A 20041-nucleotide genomic window follows, 5' to 3' on the forward strand; every position below is an offset into this window, starting at 1 on the left:
CCTGTGGTGGATTTTTGTCTCCCCATCTAATGCTGCTGATTCAGCCTTCAAGTTCATAGAAACAGAATGGTTTGGGTTGGAAGGGACCTGGAAAATCATCTTATGGCCAGGGACACCTTCCACTGTCCCAGGCTGCTCCCAGCCCTGTCCAGCCTGGCCTTGGGCACTGCCAGGGATCCAGGGGCAGCCACAGCTGCTCTGGGCACCCTGTGCCAGGGCCTGCCCACCCTCACAGGGAACAATTTCTTCCCAATATCTAACCAAAACTGACCCTCTTTCAGTTCAAAACCATTCCCCTGTGTCCTGTCACAACAGATCCTACTCAGTTCTGCCTCCATCAAGTTCCAAAAATTTTCTGTGCTGCTCCCTTGCAAGTGGCAATAAATATGTTTGGGCATGAAAGGTTTGGGTGAAAGCAGCAAGGGCAACCTCCAAGAAGCAGTGAGGTCAGGGCTGGGCTTTGCCCTGCACAGGAGTATCTGAGATGGTTAAAATCACCTGGACAAGGTGCACCCCACTCACTGGAGCTCCACAGGCTGGACCATCCATCCAGGTTCTTGGTGCTTTTTCCAATACCCCAAATGCCAAATTTGCCCCAAACCTGGCAGGGACCAGCTTTGTCCCTGTGCCCTGTGCTGGAGGTCCCTGCAGGATGTCTGCATTTGTCAAACCTCCGAGCTGGAAAAACCTGTGATGGTGTTCCGGGTGGAGATGTGGGCAGGGTAGAAAAACCCAGGATAGAAATCCCAGGACAGAAAAACTCAAGGTAGAAACCCCAGGATAGAAAAACCCAGGATAGAAATCCAGATCTCCCCTCCTGTGAGCAAACATGATGAGAGGGACAGAAGAGTGTGACGGTGCTCACAGGGGTCTGAGGATGAGGGAAGAGACGAGGATCTGACTCCATGTTTCAGAAGGCTGATTTATTATTTTATGATATATATTACATTAAAACTATACTAAAAGAATAGAAGAAAGGATTTCATCAGAAGGCTAGCTAAGAATAGAAAAAGAAAGAATGATAACAAAGGTTTGTGGCTCGGCTCTCTGTCTGTGCCAGCTGGGCTGTGATTGGCCATTAATTAGAAACAACCACTGACACCAATCACAGATGCACCTGTTGCATTCCACAGCAGCAGATAATCAATGTTCACATTTTGTTCCTGAGGCCTCTCAGCTTCTCAGGAGGAAAAATCCTAAGGAAAGGATTTTTCATGAAAGATGTCTGCGACAGAAGAGCCAGGCTGCTGCTGTCACAGTGACACGAAGAGCTCCTGCAGGACACAGGGGGCTGGGTTTGCTTTCTGCTCTCCCCTCTCCTGCTGTGACAGTTCCTCACTCACCTGGAGCCCCTGGGGTTTGCACACCTGGCTCTCAATTACCCTCTAATCTGGGAAACAAGGCACTGAGAGCAGGGAGGGGGCAGCAATCAGCACTCCAGTGCCAGCCTCGGGCTGTTCCTGGGTGGACAGCAGGATTTTTAAGGGATTCCTGCACGCTGGCAGCAGAGGGACAGTGTGTGACATTGCTGTCACAGGAGGGGAGGAGAAGCAGAGGCAGGGAGAGGAGTTTGCTGGCATCCATCCCCCTCCCTGCATGGAACAAGGGCATGTGCAGGTGGGCACAGCCTGTCCTGGGGTGTGGGAGCTCACTGGGACCCTGGAGTGATCTTCACCACCCCTGAAAATGGCCCAGGGGATCCTTGGCTGTCTGGGGTGCAAAGCTCAGTTAATCCTGCTGTGTTTTCTTCTCACCTGGCAGCGGCACACAGGTGCCCTCGTGGGATGAACCCCTGGGGAACCCTGGGCAGATGCCAGGCTCCAGGGCTGTGTGGGGGCTCAGGGCTGGTGTCACAGGGTGCTGGAGAGCCCAGCCTGGGTGCAGGTGATGTCCCCAGCTGCTCCTGGGGTCACTGTGCTGTGGCCTCAGTGCTGTCCAAGGGGATGCACAGGCAGGAGGGAGGGAAGGCAGGAAGCAAGGAGTGGGAAAGGAGTAGGTTTAGAGGGATATTGGGAAGAACTTGTTCCCTGTGAGGGTGGGCAGGCCCTGGCACAGGGTGCCCAGAGCAGCTGGGGCTGCCCCTGGATCCCTGGCAGTGCCCAAGGCCAGGTTGGACAGGGCTGGAAGCACCTGGGACAGTGGAAGGTGTCCCTGCCATGGCAGGGGTGGCACTGGACGGGCTTTAAGGTCCCTTCCAGCTCAAGTGATTCTGTGATTCTGGGAAGGGAAGGGAAGGGAAGGGAAGGGAAGGGAAGGGAAGGGAAGGAAAGGAAAGGAAAGGAAAGGAAAGGAAAGGAAAGGAAAGGAAAGGAAAGGAAAGGAAAGGAAAGGAAAGGAAAGGAAAGGAAAGGAAAGGAAAGGAAAGGAAAGGAAAGGAAAGGAAAGGAAAGGATCTATCTTACTCCTGGCAATCTCATCCTTAAGTCTCCTTGTGTCTTTGTGGGCATTTGGGACTGGGAGTGCCACTGCAATATCTCTGGAGGTTTTGGTGAGGTTGGGGGCACACCCCCTTCCACCCCAGACCTCTCCTGTCTGGAGCTCAGTTTGCCTTGCAGAAAACAGGAATAATCCTAATTCTCTGTCCTGGATGTTCTCTGGGGTGCTGGAGGTGAAGAACCCCTTTACACCTTCATTTATTCATGTCCAAGTGTTATTCCTTGTTGCCTTTTGTCTTTTTTCCAATTCTAGTTCATCTTGAGGCATGTGTGGGATGGAGGATGAAAGGTGAAATCAGAGCTGTGGAAATGGCTCTGCTGATGCCAGCAGTGGTTACTGGAATGTTCTGGAATTCCCAGGAATATGTGTGTGTGCTGTGTGGGTGTTTCTGACCCACAGAAACAGACACATCTGCTCTGCCTCAGCTCTGCTGGATGTTCCAGGCTGACTGGAGAGGCCACTCTCCCTCCCAGCTGATGGTTCTGCTGGATCTCACCTGGACACACATTCCCTGCTGGAATGCAGGGATAGAGTATGCAATATTAACAGCCATGGTTAAAATGCCCTTTTCCAGTTGTTAACGTAAGGAGGCCAGTAAGTGGTGCCAAGTGAGTGCTGTGTTTAAGAAGAAATCCACAGAGGAGAAAGGGAGGCTGATTTCTGCAGGGGATGCCTGGCTCGTGTGTGGCAGCAGCAGAGCACAGGCAGCAGGGCCCAGGGGGTTGTGAGACACCAGTGATGGGGCCCAAACCCTCTGAGCATTCCCCAGCCTTGGCCCTGGTGCCAAATCCCTGCTGCCTGCCCAGGCAGGGCCAGGTGGCCCTGGGGAGCTCCATGTGCAGAGCCCCCAGCTCCCCCTGCCCAGCCCTGCCAGCAGCGTGGCCATCACCCTGCCTGACCCTGCCTTGGCCATCTGGTGGCCCTGTCCCATCTCCCATCAGCCCAAGCACATCCCTGCACAGACCTGTGATTGTTAAAGTAACCCCACAATCTGTGATGTTCTGGTTTATTGTACCACTTCCCTGTCACACTCTGAAGTTTCTTTCCTGTTCCATAATACAAAATGTACTGCAGCAGTGGAGAGAGGAGCTGTTGTTTTTTGGCTCACAAGTCACTGTGGCTCTGGCTCCCAGCTGAGCCTTTATTTCATTTTTAATTCTGCTCTCAGTGGACACTGCAGAGCAAGAAGCTGGTGGGCACTGGCCCCCCTGTGTCCTGAGGTGGCCCTGGGGCCACTGGAATTCCAAGAGTGATGGGGTCTCTGAGGTCGAGATGACCCCGAGGTGTTGGAAAGTCTCTTTTTTCCCAGCCCTGAGACCGAAGAAGAAGAGGGGATTCCTTGGATCTTGTTCTCAAGGTTATTTATTTGCTCTTATCTAATACATTGTCTTTTTGACCTGCTGAGATCTGTCCAGCAGGTCACGTTGAGGCACACTGACCGCCCTCAGAGTGGTGTTATCTTTTTATACTAAAAACTACCTGTACTTTATTTACAATAATTTTCCAATACCTATCACCCACGTTAGACAGTTTGTCTCTACTCTAAACCAATCCAAAAGTGTCACCATCACAGCAGAAGATGGAGGACAAGAAGAAGAAGGAGAAGGACAGGACACACCCAGATTCCTCCATCTTGCCTCTTGAACCCCCATTCTAAAACCCCAAAATTCTATATTTCTACCTGGTGCTAAATTCACTATCATTCTACTCAAACTCTTGTGGCTTGTACATCTTCACACAAAGTTGGTAATTGTTTCCATGGGTTAAAATGGAAGGCACAGGTGTCTGTGACTCCGTGCCAAGGTCTCTGTGCCCCTGCCAGGGTCTGGAATCACCCAGGGCAGCCAGAGGAATGTGCTGGGTTCTGACACAAGGGATGAGCTCCTGTCACTGCCCCCTGCAATGCAGGCTGTGTTACCCTCAGGCAAGGCTTTATAAAGCCTAAGTGAATTAGTTAAGTGGGAGTTGCTCATCCCATGTCCAGCTTTATGGGATTGCTGGGATCCAGCCCCCCAGGTGGGCAGGAGAGGACCCAGCCCAGGGAACAAGCACAGCACGGCTGCAGGGAGCGTGGGGAAGGTCCCAGCAGCCAGACAAGGGGGGTGTGAGGTGGGGATGGGCAGCAGGGACCCAGGACAGGCACAGATTCCCCATTTCCAACACCCCCAACTCCATGGCAGCCAAAATCTTCATCTTGGGAGATGCCTTAGGAGATTTCCTTCTCCAAGATCCAGCTGGTACCTTCCTGTCCACACCTCACCTTCATCCAGATCTTTTTTTTAATTGCAAACCCACATGGGGAGGGGTCCATTGACAGCTGCAGAGCTGGCTCATGTGGCTGAGAGCCCATGAAATTTGGGAGAAAACAAAGTTTTATACCCACCCTCCCCACATCCCACCTGAATCCCAGCCCAGGCACAGAGGCAGCTTAACCCACATCCCTCCTCCACAGGCTGAAGGAACTGATGGAATTGGGGTTTGCAGCTGCAAACAGCTGGGCAGAGCTTCAGGTTCGTGTAAATAACACCTGGCTGGGCTGATCAGTCCCTGGGGAGGCTTTGGGCTTTGCTGGTTTGGGGCTGGGGGGTGGCAGCAGTGAAGCTCTGCAGTGCTGGGGTGGGAAAGCAGAGCCAGGGCTGTGCTTGATGTGAGTGCTGTGTCTGGTTCTGAGGAAGGGAACATTCCTCACCTGGAAATGGGGTGGCCAAATTTAACCAAGTTACTTCTCTCCTGTGCCCAGGTGACTGGTTGGTGTCTGCCCTAACTTCAGGAGGGCTTTGGACACAGTCCTGCAGCATCCTGGCATCCAGGTGGGCAGTGCAGGCTGGATGGGGGTTCCAAGGATGGGGAGAAGGGCTCAGACTCTGCCCAGGGACCAGGGGAATTTCTCAGAGGTCTGCAGGAAAGGAGGGCCATGGGTGGGTAGAAAATGGGTTGGAGACTTGCCCAGACTCCAGCAGATGAGGATGGAAAAGTGGGAGGGCATCCTGCAGAGGGGAAGCAGCTTAGAGGGACCAAGGGTGTCCCCATGGCATGGCCTGGGGGAAAGAGGTGCCAGGGCAGGCTGGCTCTGAAACAAGGAAATACAGGCTGCAGGAGCTGCAGGAGTCACCCATGTGGAGTCCCTGCTGTGGCTGTGCTGAATCCCCAGGGAAAGGAGGGCTCACAGCAGGTCTGCTGTGTCCTCAGGGCAGCAAGGCCACCCAGGGCCACCTGGCTGCAGATACCCTGCAGTGTGCAGCCTCTCTGAAGGTCCTGCACAGCCCCAGCCACTGCCAGCATGTCCAGCATGGAGATTCCAATGAGCACTGGCCACTTTCAGGGTGGAGATTCCAATGAGCACTGGCCACTTTCAGGATGGAGGGATGGAGATTTCAGAGGGCATTGGCCACTTTCAGGATGGAGATTCCAGGAGACACTGGCCACTTTCAGGATGGAGATTCCCTGGGCACTGGGCACTTTCAGGGTGCAGATTCCAGGAGACACTGGCCACATTCAGGATGGAGATTCCCTGGGCACTGGGGCCACCCTGGAGCAGCCTCCAGCAGGGCTTGGTGCAGATGCTCAGGATTTCTGTGAAATGAGTCCTTGGAGTTTAAGCTGGGTACCCAGAGTGACCCAAGAGCTGGGAAAAGCCTCCATTTCTCCTCATCTGCACCAGGTTCCTTTGGGAACCTCCTTCAGGTAGCACTGCAAAAATAAATTAAAATACAGAGCATTAAACAAGGGCTAAACAAGGGCTGATATAAAGGTGGAAGTTGAAGCACCACTTGCCAAAGGTTGAGAATTGAACTCACTTAGATTCCTTTGAAAGTCCTGTCCTTTGGCTATTTTTCCCAGTGTTTTTAGGAAAACACAGCCTGCCAGGAATTGGTTTTAAAGTAATAAAACAAAAATATCTGGCTCTTCTAATCTGTAAGTGTGAAAAGGAAAATACAACGAGCTAGACTCAGACCAAGTCTAACTTTTCTTATTTTTTTTTTTTTCTTAAGATTGGATTTAGCAAGCAGATTATTTCCAGCCTCAGTGGCAGGTTAATGGAGTGGCAGGGGTTGGAGCCAGAGGAGATTGATTGTGGAGCCACATCCTCACAGAGAGGCTCAGACCTGCAGTGTGTGCAGTGCTGTGTGTGGCCTGGCTTCAGATGGTGCCAGGGCTGGAGTGTCCAGCCCTGCCACAGTCCCACCCTGCTCAGGGTGCTCACACAGACAAGCAGCAGTGTCAGGGCTCATCTGCTCCAAATCCCAACACCTGAAATTCCAGGGCAGGGCCATGGCAGGAGAGTGCCCCATGCCCACAGGCAGAGGGGTTTGCAGCCTGAGCAATGCCCAGCAAAGGGCTCTGTGCCCAGCTGCCAGGGCACAGCTCCACCTTCCCAGGGCAGGAGCAGATCCTGAGGGGCTGGGAGCTCAGAAGGGAGAACATTGTGTTGGGGAAGATGGAACAGGAAAGCCTTATCAATATGATTGCCTGGCAAAAGATTTTGAGAATATGGAAACTCTAAGTGAGATTGAAATGAAAGCAAGCTTTGAGATCCCTCAGTTACTGAACAACTGGAAAACAATGGCATGGCCACTGAAGGTGATCCCCTTTTGATGGAACAACACCCTCTGCTTGCAGACAGGCCCAAGGGTCAGAGCAGACCCTACAGCTTGGCAGAAGGGGCCCAAAGAGGAGTTTTTAGGGTTTAAAATGGAACACAGTATGGTAATGTAATGATTCTTATAGGCTGTATGGAAATGCTGTAGGATTTGTATCTTGTGCTAGATTGGTTAGTGAGAATGAGAATATTCAACACAGGAGAAGATTTATTGTATTGGAATGGGAACCTCGCTCTTAGCTCTTGCCCCTCTTACTCTCTTTCCCTCTCACCCTCTCTCCCCCTCTCTTCTCTCAGCCTGCTCTGAGCTGTGGCTGGCAGCTCCCAGCAGGGCCCTGCCCCCAGGCCCTTTGCAATAAACCCCAAGTTCCAGCCCTGGCTGCAGAGATCTCTGCTGTCCGTCTGTCCTGACCGTGCTACCCCCGACACTCCTACACACTGGTTGGATTATGCCCTTTTCTGACCTAGAGATGGAGCAACTGAGAGGCATTTTTAAAACTTTGGTTTTCTTTTTAGTCTCAAGAGTGAGATATTTATAATTTATGTCATTACAATCAGAATTTTACTATTTCTTAATTACAATACACTATGAGCGTTTCTTGGCCTATCAGCTTTAGCTACTTCTGTCAAATTTTAAGAATTTTCTATAAATCCATTTCCCACAAACATACAAACATCCCTTAGGAGCCAAAATGGAGCTCCCCTGGTGAAGGGTGAGCTGGGTGTGATGGTGTTCTCCCCTCTAACAGAGGAGAGAGAGGCAACCAGAGATTTTGTGTCCTGTGGGGAATCTCTGTGCAGGAGAGCACAAGGAAGGAGCAGGACTGGGGTTTTGGGAAGTCTTGGATGCAACCCCCAAATATTGTGGCTTTTGGACAGGCTCAGCCTGCCAGGGCAGGAGTGTAGGAAAGGGAACTCCATGGCTGAGGGCTCAGCAAAGCTGGAACATCTCACAGTGCCCTGTCAGTGCCTGGGGCAGGCTGGGCTGGGGACAGCAGACCAGGGGGACAGGGCCCACAGGGGCTGCACCAGGGCAGGCAGGCACTCATGATTAGCAGTACCAGGCAGGAATTAAAGCACAGATGCTCAAATGCACATTTGCTGTTCAGCTCCAGGCTCAGAAGTGGCCCCACAAATGTGGTGGAGAGGCAGCACATGCAAACAATCACCCCTCAGTTATGAACAGCTGCATTTTGAACCTGAGGCAGTAGAATGTTGGATTGCTAAAAGCCAGCAAAGCAGAGGCAGTGCATCAGGAGGTGGGAGCAGGGTGTTCCTTGAAGCCTTCCTGCTCTCCTGCCTTTCACTCTGGTTGTCCCTGCTTTATTCTGAGAGGGTGCAATGTCACCAGCTGTCCCCACCTCGGACCAGGATGCTCAGATTGGGGCGCAGAGAGCCAAGACCCCAGAGCCAGGCAGTACCAGGGCAGGGGCTGGGACCACCAGGCAGGGGACACCAGGCCCTGTGGTAGCAGCACAACCCCTGTGCGAGCCTTGGGGACCTCCAGAAGCTGTGGACACCCTGGTGGTGTCACCCTTGGGATGGGGACACCTGTGCTTGCTGCTGCAAGGGGCTGGGGAAGAGCAGCACCTCCATGTGCAGCACAGAACACCTTGCATAGCCCCACAGCCTGTGTGTGCAGCACAGCAGGATCCCAAACATCCCTGTGGCTCTGCAAGGTGGGAACCAAGCTGATCTCTGCACAGCTGGGGGTTCTGCTGGAGTTGGAGCAAGGCCATACCGCCTTGGGTTTCAGCCCTGTCCCTCCTGCTCAGAGGGCAAACCTGTCCCCAGTGCTGCCCAAGGAGGATCCTGTCCTGCCTGGCAGCCACGGGAAGGGCTTGGAGTGGCTCCCAGCTGGTGTGATGGTGATTTCCAGGCTAACAGTGACACCTCCTGTTTGCACAAAGTCCAGCCCAAATCTTGGCATGCAGGCAGTGCAGCACAGGTGCCACAGGAGCACGTGGGCTGATCACTGCTTACATCTCTTCATTTATATCCAGAAATCCCAAGTCCCCTCCAGGTGTGAGTGTGGCCTCACAGGGACAAGCCCATCCCTGTGCATGGTGAGGGCTGGGCAGTGTTGGCAGGGGAAAGCCTGGAAAAGTGGGCATGAATCAAGGTGCTGGATGCAGACTGCTTCACAAAGAGTTCTTTGAATTGTGGTTTAGCATAGACAGGTAAAAGCTTTGGTATGACAGCATTAAAGCTTTCACTTAGATGTGAAATGGATTTAAATCTTGGTTTCTCCTCTAAAAGCAACTTCAGAATCACAGAACACCCTGAGTTGGAAGAGACCCACAAGCATCATTAAAGTTCAGCTCCTGGCCCTGCACAGAACTAACCAGGTGCCAGCCTGATCGATTTCCAGAATCAAGAATTCAGATTGAATTGAAAATAGATTGAATTTAGGATTGACTGTGCCAGTGGTCTCCCAACCCCCAGGGGCTCCCGGAGATGGGATCTGACCAGCTGAAACTGAGGAGCAGCTTCTGAGAGCTTTGCTCCCCACCCTTTTCTCTGTGAATTCCTCCTCACGCCCTTCTTCCTCCCCACCTCTCCTTGCAGGCATCCAAGATGTCCTTGAAGGTGCAGACCAGCAACATCACCAACAAGAATGACCCCAAGTCCATCAACTCGCGGGTGTTCATCGGCAACCTGAACACGGCGGTGGTGAAGAAGTCGGATGTGGAGACCATCTTCTCCAAGTACGGCCGCGTGGTCGGCTGCTCCGTGCACAAGGGCTACGCCTTCGTGCAGTACTCCAACGAGCGGCACGCGCGCGCCGCCGTGCTGGGCGAGAACGGCCGCGTGCTGGCCGGCCAGAGCCTGGGTGAGTCAGGGGGAGAGAGGATCCCGGCCCGCTGTGGCCTGCAGGCCTGGGGAGGCTGGGCTGGGCTGTGCCCTTGATCCCCAACAGCCCCAGGGACGGCTGGGTTGTGGCCTTTCCTTTGTAGCCCGCTGGGAGGGCTGGGCTGTGCTGTGGCCTTTTTCCCCTGTAGCCCAGCGAGTGGGCTGTCCTGTGGCCTTTGTCCCCACCAGCCTTCTGGGAGGGCTGTCCCGTGGCCTTTGTCCCAGTAGCCCCCTGGGAGTGCTGTGCTGTGCCCTTTTTCCCCATTAACCCCCTGGGTGGGCTGTGCTATGGCTGTCCTGCGGCCTTTTGCCCCCAGTAGCCTGCTGGGTGGGTCGTCCTGTGGCTGTGCTGTGGCCTTTCCCCCTGGCAGCCCCTTGGAGGGCTGTCCTATGGCCTTTTCCCCAGTAGCACACTGGGTGAGCTGTGCTGTGCCCTTTCCCCCCAGCAGCATGCTAGGTGGGCTCTGCTGTGTCTGTCCTGTGGCCATTTTCCATAGTAGCCCCCGGCTCCTAGGGTTTAGCAGCCCCGGGGGCTGGGCTATGTCCTTTTTCTACCAGTAGCCCCCTGGGAGGGCTGTGCTGTGGCCTTTTCCCCATTAACCCCCTGGGTGCCTTGTGCTGTGACTGCTGTGCCCTTTTCCCCCAGTAGTCCCCTGGGAGGGCTGTCCTATGGCCTTTGTCCATACCAGCCCACTGGGTGGGCTGTGCTGTGGCCTTTTCTCCAGTAGTTCCCAGGCTGTGCTGTGGCCTTTTTCCCCAGTGGGCAGCTGGGAGGGCTGTGCTGTGCCCTTTGTCCTCAGCAGCCTGCTGGGTGGGCTGTCCTGTAGCCTTTCCCCCTAGCAGCCCACTGGGTGGGCTGTGCTGTGGCCTTTTTCCCCATTTTTGGAACGAAACTCGAGATAATTTTAGGAAGGAGGCAGTATTTTTCGGGTTGGTCTCTTTCTCCAAGCAGCAGCTGACAGGACGAGAGGATTGAATCTTGTTTGTAAGTTTGTGGATGACACTTAAGCTGGGATTGTGTGTCCATCTGCTGGAAGGTAGGAGGGCTCTGCAAAGAGACTTGGAACAGTTGGATGGATGGGCAGAGTCTAACAGGATGAAGTTTAATAAGTCCAAGTGCCCAATCCTGCATTTTGGCCACAATAATCCCTGGAATTCCCTAGGCTGGGGACAGAGTGGCTGCACAGTGCCCAGGCAGAAAGGGACCTGGGGGTGCTGACTGAACATGAGCCAGCAGAGTGCCCTGGTGGCCAAGAAGGCCAATGGCTCCTGGCCTGGACCAGGAATGGTGTGGCCAGCAGGAGCAGGGAGGGCATTCTGCCCCTGCCCCCATCACTCTCTGCAGCTCCTGAAAGGTGCCTGTGCTCAGCTGGGGCTGGGCTCTTTCTCCAGCAGCACTGACACAACCAGAGCACACAGCCTCCAGCTGCACCAAGGGAAATACAGGGTGGAGATTGGGAAAAAGTTTTTCATGGACAGAGGGATAAAGTTCTGGAATGTTCTGCCCGGGGAGGTGGTGGAGTCCCCATCCCTGGGTGTGTTTAACAAAGCCTGGATGTGGCACTGGGTGCCAGGGGTGAGTTGAGGGTATTGGGGCTGGGTTGGACTCGATGATCTTGAAGATCTCTTCCAACCTGGTCATTCTGTGAATTCTGTGACTATAAAAGTGGATTTTTATTTGAAGGATTTCAGGGGCAGTTATGGAAAGATGTCCACAAAAGCCCACCCCCACAGGGGTGAGTACATTTTTATAGGTTTAGGAAATTAGCGTAATTGACAAAAAGCACCAATTAGCAGCACAGGTGGTGAGGCAATTCCCCCCCAGTCCAGCCCCTTCTCTGGAGTCCCCCCTTGGCACTGGCTGTGCTCTGTCCATGGAATGGATCTCCAAGAGTTGTTCTCAGCCTTGGTTCTCAGGAAGAACCAAGACAGCACTGGGGTCTTGTACCCCCCAGGGCTTGGAGCTCTGGAATTTGGTTTGGTTTTCTGTCTAGGGAAAGGCCATGGAAAATTACTGGGAAAATGAGCCATGAATACAATAGATGACAGAGTTACAAACTCATGTGCAAGGAATACAGAGAACATATCAAAGAACAAAAAAGGCAAAAACCCAAGCAGCATCAGTCCCATAGGGGATAGTGAAGGGCTGGCCAGTGCCTGGTCAGACTGGGATGCTGGATCTGCAGAGAGGGTCAGGGCTGACCCAGTGATGACCCAGCAGGGCCAGAGTGACAAGGCAGGGTCAGCAGGACCCATGGCCAGGCACAGAGCTGGAGAACAGCTTTGCAACAGTTCCCCCCAGGCAGGGGCTGAAGGCTCCCAGCTCCTGTGTGAGATGGGATCAAAGGCACATGTGACATTGTGGCCCAAAACCTCAGCTCTGGGCTGTGATTGTAGGAGCCAAACAGCAAAAGCAGAGTTCTGGATCATTCCATGGCCTCGTCCTGGAACTGCTGGGGAAGAACAAGGGTGGGGAAAGACATTGCCTGGTATCAAAGACATGGATAGGACAAGGGGAATTGCTTCCCACTGCCAGGGCAGGGTTAGATGGGATACTGGAGAGGAATTGTTCCCTGTGAGGGTGGGCAGGCCCTGGCACAGGGTGCCCAGAGCAGCTGGGGCTGCCCCTGGATCCCTGGCAGTGCCCAAGGCCAGGCTGGACAGGGCTGGGAGCAGCCTGGGACAGTGGAAGGTGCCCATGGCAGGGAGTGGAATGGGATGAGCTTTAAGGTCCCTTCCAACCCAACCCAGCTCATTCTGTGATTGAGTGATTCCCTTCCAGGAGCAGCCTCACCCTCAGCCTGTCAGGAGAGCTGACCCCCAGACCAGCTCAGCCTGACTTCAGCCAGCAGATGTTAAATGAGAGAACTTCCCCCAGTCTGCACTGCTGTGGCATGAGAACTGACAAGCAAATCCCCCCAGCTGCATCTTTGCTTTTTCAGATTGCTCTGACGTGTGACCAGCTCCAAGCTGAGAATTGGAACTGGGGAGAGGATTTTTAATGAAAAATGGTGATTTTTTAATGAGAAATGGTGATTTTTAATGAAAAGTGGTGATTTCCAAGCCTGCTGCAGCAATGGGCACCCAGCAAAGCAATTTGCAGCCCGTTCCCACCCTGCTGCTGGCACAGCCTGACATGGGAAGTTGTGCTGAGGCCGTGCTGCTTCTCTGAGGTTTATCCAGATACCAGAAACTTCTGCTCACTTCTCTCGAGCTCCAGCGAGTGGAGCTGCAGACCTGGCAGAGCTCAGCCTGCCAGGAGTGCTTCCAGCCCAGATGTTGCCCACATGTGCAGGCTGAGATAGGATGGAGAGGGCCTGGGGGAGCCCAGGAGCTCCTTGTGGTGCTCCAGACAGAGGAGATGTGGCCGAGAGACAGAGAGCACCTGCTCACTTAGCTGAATAGGGAGATGAAAGGTTTGCTGTGGGGAAAACCTCCTCTCAGAAAACCTCTGATCTCTGCTGGTCCCAAAGGCCTGGAATTCCAGAAGGAGGCAGAAGGACTGGGTGATAGCTGAGTGTCCTGTTCATGTCCTGGACAAGGTGCAAACTCAGCTGCCTTTGATCTGCCTGCCCCTCGTGGGCCAGGTGAGCACAGGAGAGCTCCTCAGGCTGTTCCTGGCAGCAGTGAGCTCTGGGATGTTCCCCTGGCAGGAGTGAACTCTGGGACGTTCCCTGGCAGCAGTGAGCTCTGGGATGTTCCTGCAGGAGTGAGCTCTGGGATGTTCCTGCAGCAGTGAGCTCTGGGATGTTCCTGCAGCAGTGAGCTCTGGGATGTTCCCTGGCAGCAGTGAGTTCTGGGATGTTCCCTTGCAGGAGTGAGCTCTGGGATGTTCCCTGGCAGCAGTGAGCTCTGGGATGTTCCTGCAGCAGTGAGCTCTGGGATGTTCCCTACAGCAGGACTCTGGATGTTCCTCAGCGTGGGATGTTCCTGCAGCAGTGAGCTCTGGGATGTTCCTGCAGCAGTGAGCTCTGGGATGTTCCCTGGCAGCAGTGAGTTCTGGGATGTTCCCCTTACAGGAGTGAGCTCTGGGATGTTCCCTGGCAGCAGTGAGCTCTGGGATGTTCCTGCAGCAGTGAGCTCTGGGATGTTCCCTTGCAGCAGTGAGCTCTGGGATGTTCCCTTACAGCAGTGAGCTCTGGGATGTTCCTGCAGCAGTGAGCTCTGGGATGTTCCTGCAGCAGTGAGCTCTGGGATGTTCCCTTACAGCAGTGAGCTCTGGGGTGCTCCCCTGGCAGCAGTGAGCTCTGGGATGTTCCTGCAGCAGTGAGCTCTGGGATGTTCCCTTACAGCAGTGAGCTCTGGGGTGCTCCCCTGGCAGCAGTGAGCTCTGGGATGTTCCTGCAGGAGTGAGCTCTGGGATGTTCCCTTACAGGAGTGAGCTCTGGGATGTTCCCCTGGCAGCAGTGAGCTCTGGGATGCTCCTGCAGCAGTGAGCTCTGGGATGTTCCCCTTACAGCAGTGAGCTCTGGGAAGTTCCCTGGCAGCAGTGAGCTCTGGGATGTTCCTAGCAGTGAGCTCTGGGATGTTCCCTTGCAGCAGTGAGCTCTGGGATGTTCCCTTGCAGGAGTGAGCTCTGGGATGTTCCCTGGCAGCAGTGAGCTCTGGGATGTTCCCCTTACAGGAGTGAGCTCTGGGATGTTCCTGCAGCCGTGAGCTCTGGGATGTTCCCCTGGCAGCAGTGAGCTCTGGGATGTTCCCTTACAGCAGTGAGCTCTGGGATGTTCCCTTACAGGAGTGAGCTCTGGGATGTTCCCCTGGCAGCAGTGAGCTCTGGGATGTTCCCTTGCAGCAGTGAGCTCTGGGATGTTCCCCTGGCAGCAGTGAGCTCTGGGATGTTCCCCTTGCAGGAGTGAGCTCTGGGGTGCTCCCCTGGCAGGAGAACCCAGCAGAGAAGAGCTCTGGTGAGACAATCCCGGTTGGAGGCTTTTCTCTCAATAGATCAGGGATGGCTGTGTAGGAATGTGCAGAGGGAGGACAGGCTGGGGCTGCCAGGGGACATTGCAGCCACCCTGCTGAGGGGACTGTCCCTGCAGGTCCTGGCAGCCTCTGGGGCGCCTTCTGCAGTCACTGCAGGGGGCAGCTGCCCGAGGGAGGCACTGGAAGCTGGATCCCACCATCCCTGCCCCTGCCATGTGGCCTGGAAAAGCACAAGCTCCCCCTGAGTGTGGGAACAGGTGCCTGGGTATGAGCAGGAGGGATCAGGGCTGCCTTGGGTGGGCAGATGGAGTCAGTGATGCAGAGGAGGGAGCCAGAATGGGAATGAGATGCAAAATCTGTCCAGGCTGATGTTCCTGCTGAGCTCTTTGTCTCTCCTTTTCTGCTCTCAAGGGAATCCTGTGGGATCTGACTGCCCATCACCACCACAGCTGAGAGTATGAATTCCCTGCTGTTGTCAGGGGCCAGCAAGGGCTCCACAGGGCTCTCTGTAGCAGTGGGGACAGCAAATGAAGTGTCTTGGTTTGAACAGACAGGTGTCTGCTAAGGAGGGCAGGAGCCTCCCCTGAAATGGAAAATGCAAACCCCCTCCCTCTGATTATTATAATTTTGAAATTAAGGGGCTGTCAGACAAAGATATGGGAATAGGAATACCAGTTCTTTATTATGGAAAAAACAGTAGTAAAATACAAATGCAATAGTACAAACCAACCGTGCCAGAGTGAGAGCAGTCCCTGCCCCCTGTGTGTCAGGGGGTGGCACAGCCCCATCCCATGGGGGCTCAGCCCTCCTGCAGTGCCAGCTGTGCTGCTGCTGCAGCAGGGATCCTGCACAAGGGGGAGTTTTCCTCTGCAGCTCCAGGGCTGCTGCAGATGGGCCTGGGCTCCCTCTGGCAATGCAGGGCAGCAGAAAGCTGCTCCTCTGGCAATGCAGTGGGCAAAGGCTGCTGTGCTGCTCCAGGCTCAGATTGGATCCAGGTAGGAATGCTTGGCTCCTCCCCTGGGCGCAGCATCTCCCCATGGGATGCTGGAATTGGATCAGCCCTGCAGGGACACTCAGTGGCCATGGACAGCAGAGATCTCCTGCAGGGAGGATTGGCTGTGGCAGAGAGAAAGAAAACTGTCCATGAACAGCAGAGAACTGCCCCAGCTCTGACAGATGGGAAATACAATACACATCCCTGAACCACATCTTACAACCCAGGACATGGAGCTGATTGTTGTCCTTCTCCTCTCCTGGGCTTCCAGTGCCTCTCCCTTGGGGAGTGTTCCCAGCCTGGTGCTGTCAGGGCTCTCCAGTCCATGGGAGCAGTGACTGGAGCTGTGAGCTGCACCCTGGCAGCAGAAAGGCTTCACAGCCAGGGAGCTGCAGCAGGGCAGGATTGATCCCGTTGTTCCCTGGCAGTGCCAGCAGCCTTGGTGGCTCAGCAGGCTGTGTGTGACATGTTCCTGCTGGCAGCAGCTGGCCCTGCACCTGCCCTGTGCCCACGTGCAGCCCTGTCTCCATCAGGCTCTCCTCAGCTGGGCAGGGCAGGGTGCAGGGAGCAGGGCAGCAAGGCAGACACAGGCTCTGATGGCAATGTGCCCCAGAGCAGTGCTCGGGGCCATGGCTGAGCCAACCACACCACATTTGCTGTTCACGCTCAGAGAGAGGCCAAGCTCCAGCTTCAGCAGGAATAAGGTTTCTTGACAGACCCTGAAAGGCACCAAGGAGTTGCACAGCAAGGCCCTGGGCAGTGTCCATGCCCTCCAGAGCCATGTCCTGTGTGTGCAGCCTGTGCTCCTCCTGCTCAGCTCATCCAGCACTGCTGCAGCCTCCCTGTGCTCCTGCAGAGGATTTTCCAGGTTATACCTAAGTCAGCAGGATGTTCCTTTGGCTCACTTTGTAGGCTCTGGATTTTGATGGGGTGTGGACCCAGCTGTCCACATTTCCTCATCAAATCCCTTCATAAACCATGAAAAAAAAACAGAAGTTTTGAATGGCCTGATGTGCTCAAAGTTGGTTGGCTGCCCCCTAAGGTGCAGGTAGCAGAAAGGAAGGCTTTGAAGGAATTCCTCCCTGTGGTGATGCTGAGGCCCTGGCACAGGGTGCCCAGAGCAGCTGGGGCTGCCCCTGGATCCCTGGCAGTGCCCAAGGCCAGGCTGGACAGGGCTGGGAGCAGCCTGGGACAGTGGAAGGTGCCCATGGCAGGGGTGGGATGGGATGGGCTTTCAGGGAACATTTCTTCCAACCCAAACCATGCTGGGACCTTTTTCTCCCACCACCTCTCTGGTCCATCCCGAAGCTCCCGTGGGGCACTGTTCTCATGGAGCTGCAGGATGTGCCCATGGGTGGGACACTCTCAGCCCCTGGTTCTCTGTGGAGGACCAGGTCCCTCAGGGCAGGTCAGGGCACACCCCTGAGGACCAGCATGTTCAGTGGGTGACCCAGCTGTGAGGAAGAGTCTCCTGAACCCAGCCAGCCTTTCCAGAAACACAGGGGTGGCTCCTCTGAGCTCCTGGGGATCACTGGCCTCACAACAGCTGATGAAGGGGCTTCTTACCAACCCCATGGGCTCAGCAGCTGCTTTTTGACTCCCTCACCTTCCCCTACTTGGATTTTTGAAATATGAGGGTTTTTCATAAATTCTCATCTTTCTTTATTCCTGCCATGTCTCACCTTCCACTACTTGGATTTTTGAAATATGAGGGGTTTTTTTACATAAATTCTCCTTTCTCTTTATTCCTGCCATGTCTGTGGGCCGTGGTTTCAGGGTGGGCTTGGCAGTGCTGGTCCACATGAGCAAATCCTGTCTTGCTCAGCTCAGATCTGACATGCCCAGAGGTCTGACACCTCTTCATGCACACAGGACCTGAAGAACCAGCAGGGTTTAGGGCTGATTGGGAAGGCAGTGGGGCATTTGCCACTGCTCCCCTCTCTGAATTCTGGCTCCACACCCAGTGTTGGATTGCCAGGCTCTCAGCAGCTCCATGGAATTGGCTGTGTCACTTTATTCTCCCATCGGAAGCACGTTTGGCACCATGGCCACAAGTGACATTCCCTCAGAGCATTAGAGGAGCTCATTCTCCCCTCCCCTGGCAGAAGATGCTGCCCCAAGAGCAGCTCAGGCAGGGGCACCATGCAGAGTTTGCCCAGCTGGCAGTGCCCAGCGATCCTGCTTATTCCCAGGGGATCCAGGGCTGGATGCTCAGCAGTCAGCACCCTGCAGCAGGTCTGGATTTTGCCCTATCACACTGAATTCTCCCAGGAAAGCTGTCCTGGGTCTGTGTGTGTGGACAGGACCATGTGCAGGGTGCTGACTGCTCAGGGCATGGTGAGTGGCTCTGGGAAGGAAAAGGAGGAGGTTTGCCAAGTGCAGGGTTTATTCACCTTCCTGTGGAGCCCCAGCTGTGCCAGAGGCAGGTGGCAGTGGGTGGGGGGAGCTCGTTTCTGTGTGGCAGGGCTGTGTGCATCCAGCCCAGCTCCCTGGGGCTGCAGGTGGAGGTGGGCAGGGACGGGCCTTGTCACACGTCCCGGCTGGATGGTGACAGTGGGGTGGTGACAGTGTCCCTTTCGGGGCTCTGCAGAATCCCAGCGAGGCACATCACAGAACAAAAAGGCCACAGCAGCAGCACGGGCCTGGGTGCCACTGGGTTACTTTATTTGATGTTACACTCCCCGAGTCTCGGGGTCCCAGGCAATGAGCTGGGGGCAAACAACAGCTTATAAAGGGGGGCAGGTCTCAAGGGAGGATACAGTGTTCAACTGATCAGGAGAACTGAGGGTGGGACGCACAAGAGCAAGGGATACAAGGGAAGAAAACTGGGACAGGAGGGGTTAACAACTGGATGTTGGGAGGAAAGGGTTTGAAACTTGGCAGAAAAGTAGCTAAGTAGCAAAGAGATAAACCGACACCTGGCTCAATTGAATAACAAAGACAAGTCTGTGTCACTCCAAAAGCAAGGGGAAAAAAGCCCAAATAACTACCAAACAACAAATCAAACAATAACCTGCAAAATAAAAACACACTACAACAGTGCCTTGTCACAGCTGCGTGTCCCTTCCTTGCAGACATCAACATGGCCGGGGAGCCCAAACCCAACAGACCCAAAGGGCTGAAGAGAGCAGCCTCTGCCTTGTACAGGTAGGTGTTCACCACAGTGGGTGAGGTCTGTGGGCTGGTGTTTGCCTTCCAGCACCCCCCTGAGCTCCCTGCTGCCTGCCCCCAGCAGCCTGGGCACTGCTGCACACCCAGAGCTGCTCCTAGGGCTCCCTCCCTCGGCAGTGCCCCTCGGGGCTGGCCAGTGCCTGTGGTGGTGTGGGAGATCTCCTGGGCATGGCCCCACCTGTGCAGGTGTTGGAGAAGGGTGGGCAGAGGAGGGGGAGCAAGAGGAGCAGCCCCTGCAGCCAGGGAGCAGGAGTGGGCACAGAGGTGCTGGGTGTGGGGGAAAAACAGGGAACAGGGATCGTTTAGGGAAAGAGGAGAAGTGAAGAAAGTGGGAAGCCCTTGGGGTGCCAGATGGAGGTGAACCAAGGAGATGGCTGGGGAAGGTCCCAGGGGAGCCTGTTGTGAGGAGCACAGCCCAGGGAGGGGGCAGGTGGGACATGGAGAGGTCTGTGAACATGGGGTGTGTTACAGATGCCAATGAGCCCTCAGCTCGAGAGAATTTATCATTTCCACAAGAGGTGAAGATTTTCATTTAAGCTCCCGACTCTGGAGTCAGGGGAATGCAGGAGAAACTCATTAAGTTCTTGCTTCTGGTTAGAGAGGGGAAACTTGAAAAGGTCTATCCTGAACCTATCCTGCAGGTTCAGGAACCCAAAACCAAATAAACACGGTCCCCAAATGTGTTTTATGTATAAATTGTCATGATTTTGATGCCAGTCTCATGGTGAGGAGACTGAGGGGCTGAGTAAGGAGTTGGAAGGTGTGAGGTTGGGAGGAAAAGACTAAAATCAGTATTGGGGCTCTAGGTGGGTGTAGCAAAAAGGGAAATCATGACAGAACTGGAGATTTTTCCAGAAAAAGAAGAAAAAAGTGTGAAGGATGAAGAGAACCTTGTGATTCAGACTCAGCCATGTGGCCCTGCACTGGTGTGGTGTGGAATGGCAAATCCTGGTTAGAAAATGCAGCTCTGGCAGAGCCAAACCCCCAGAGCCCCAGAAGCATCCCCAGGTTCCTTCCAGGAGCCTCTCAGCCAAGCTCCCCCTGTGCAGCTTTCAGGCACATTTCTC

At 54.5% G+C, this 20041-nt stretch overlaps 1 protein-coding gene across 3 annotated transcripts in view; it reads left to right on the forward strand.

The window, feature by feature from the left end:
- RALY (RALY heterogeneous nuclear ribonucleoprotein) overlaps nt 1-20041 on the forward strand; it is a 152350-nt gene that overhangs the window by 115508 nt on the left and 16801 nt on the right. For 2 of the 3 annotated variants that reach the window (XM_030963149.1, XM_030963150.1), the window contains 2 exons: nt 9605-9869; nt 18878-18950. In XM_030963149.1, the coding sequence (XP_030819009.1) occupies nt 9614-9869; nt 18878-18950 (329 nt within the window). In that variant the 5' untranslated portion in view covers nt 9605-9613. Of the gene's footprint in view, nt 1-5170; nt 5247-9604; nt 9870-18877; nt 18951-20041 lie in introns of those variants that run through there. The other variant, XM_030963151.1, reaches the window with a different exon arrangement.

This window comes from Camarhynchus parvulus, chromosome 20 (genome assembly GCF_901933205.1).
Source record: "Camarhynchus parvulus chromosome 20, STF_HiC, whole genome shotgun sequence".
In the NCBI taxonomy this organism is placed as follows: Eukaryota; Metazoa; Chordata; class Aves; order Passeriformes; family Thraupidae; genus Camarhynchus; species Camarhynchus parvulus.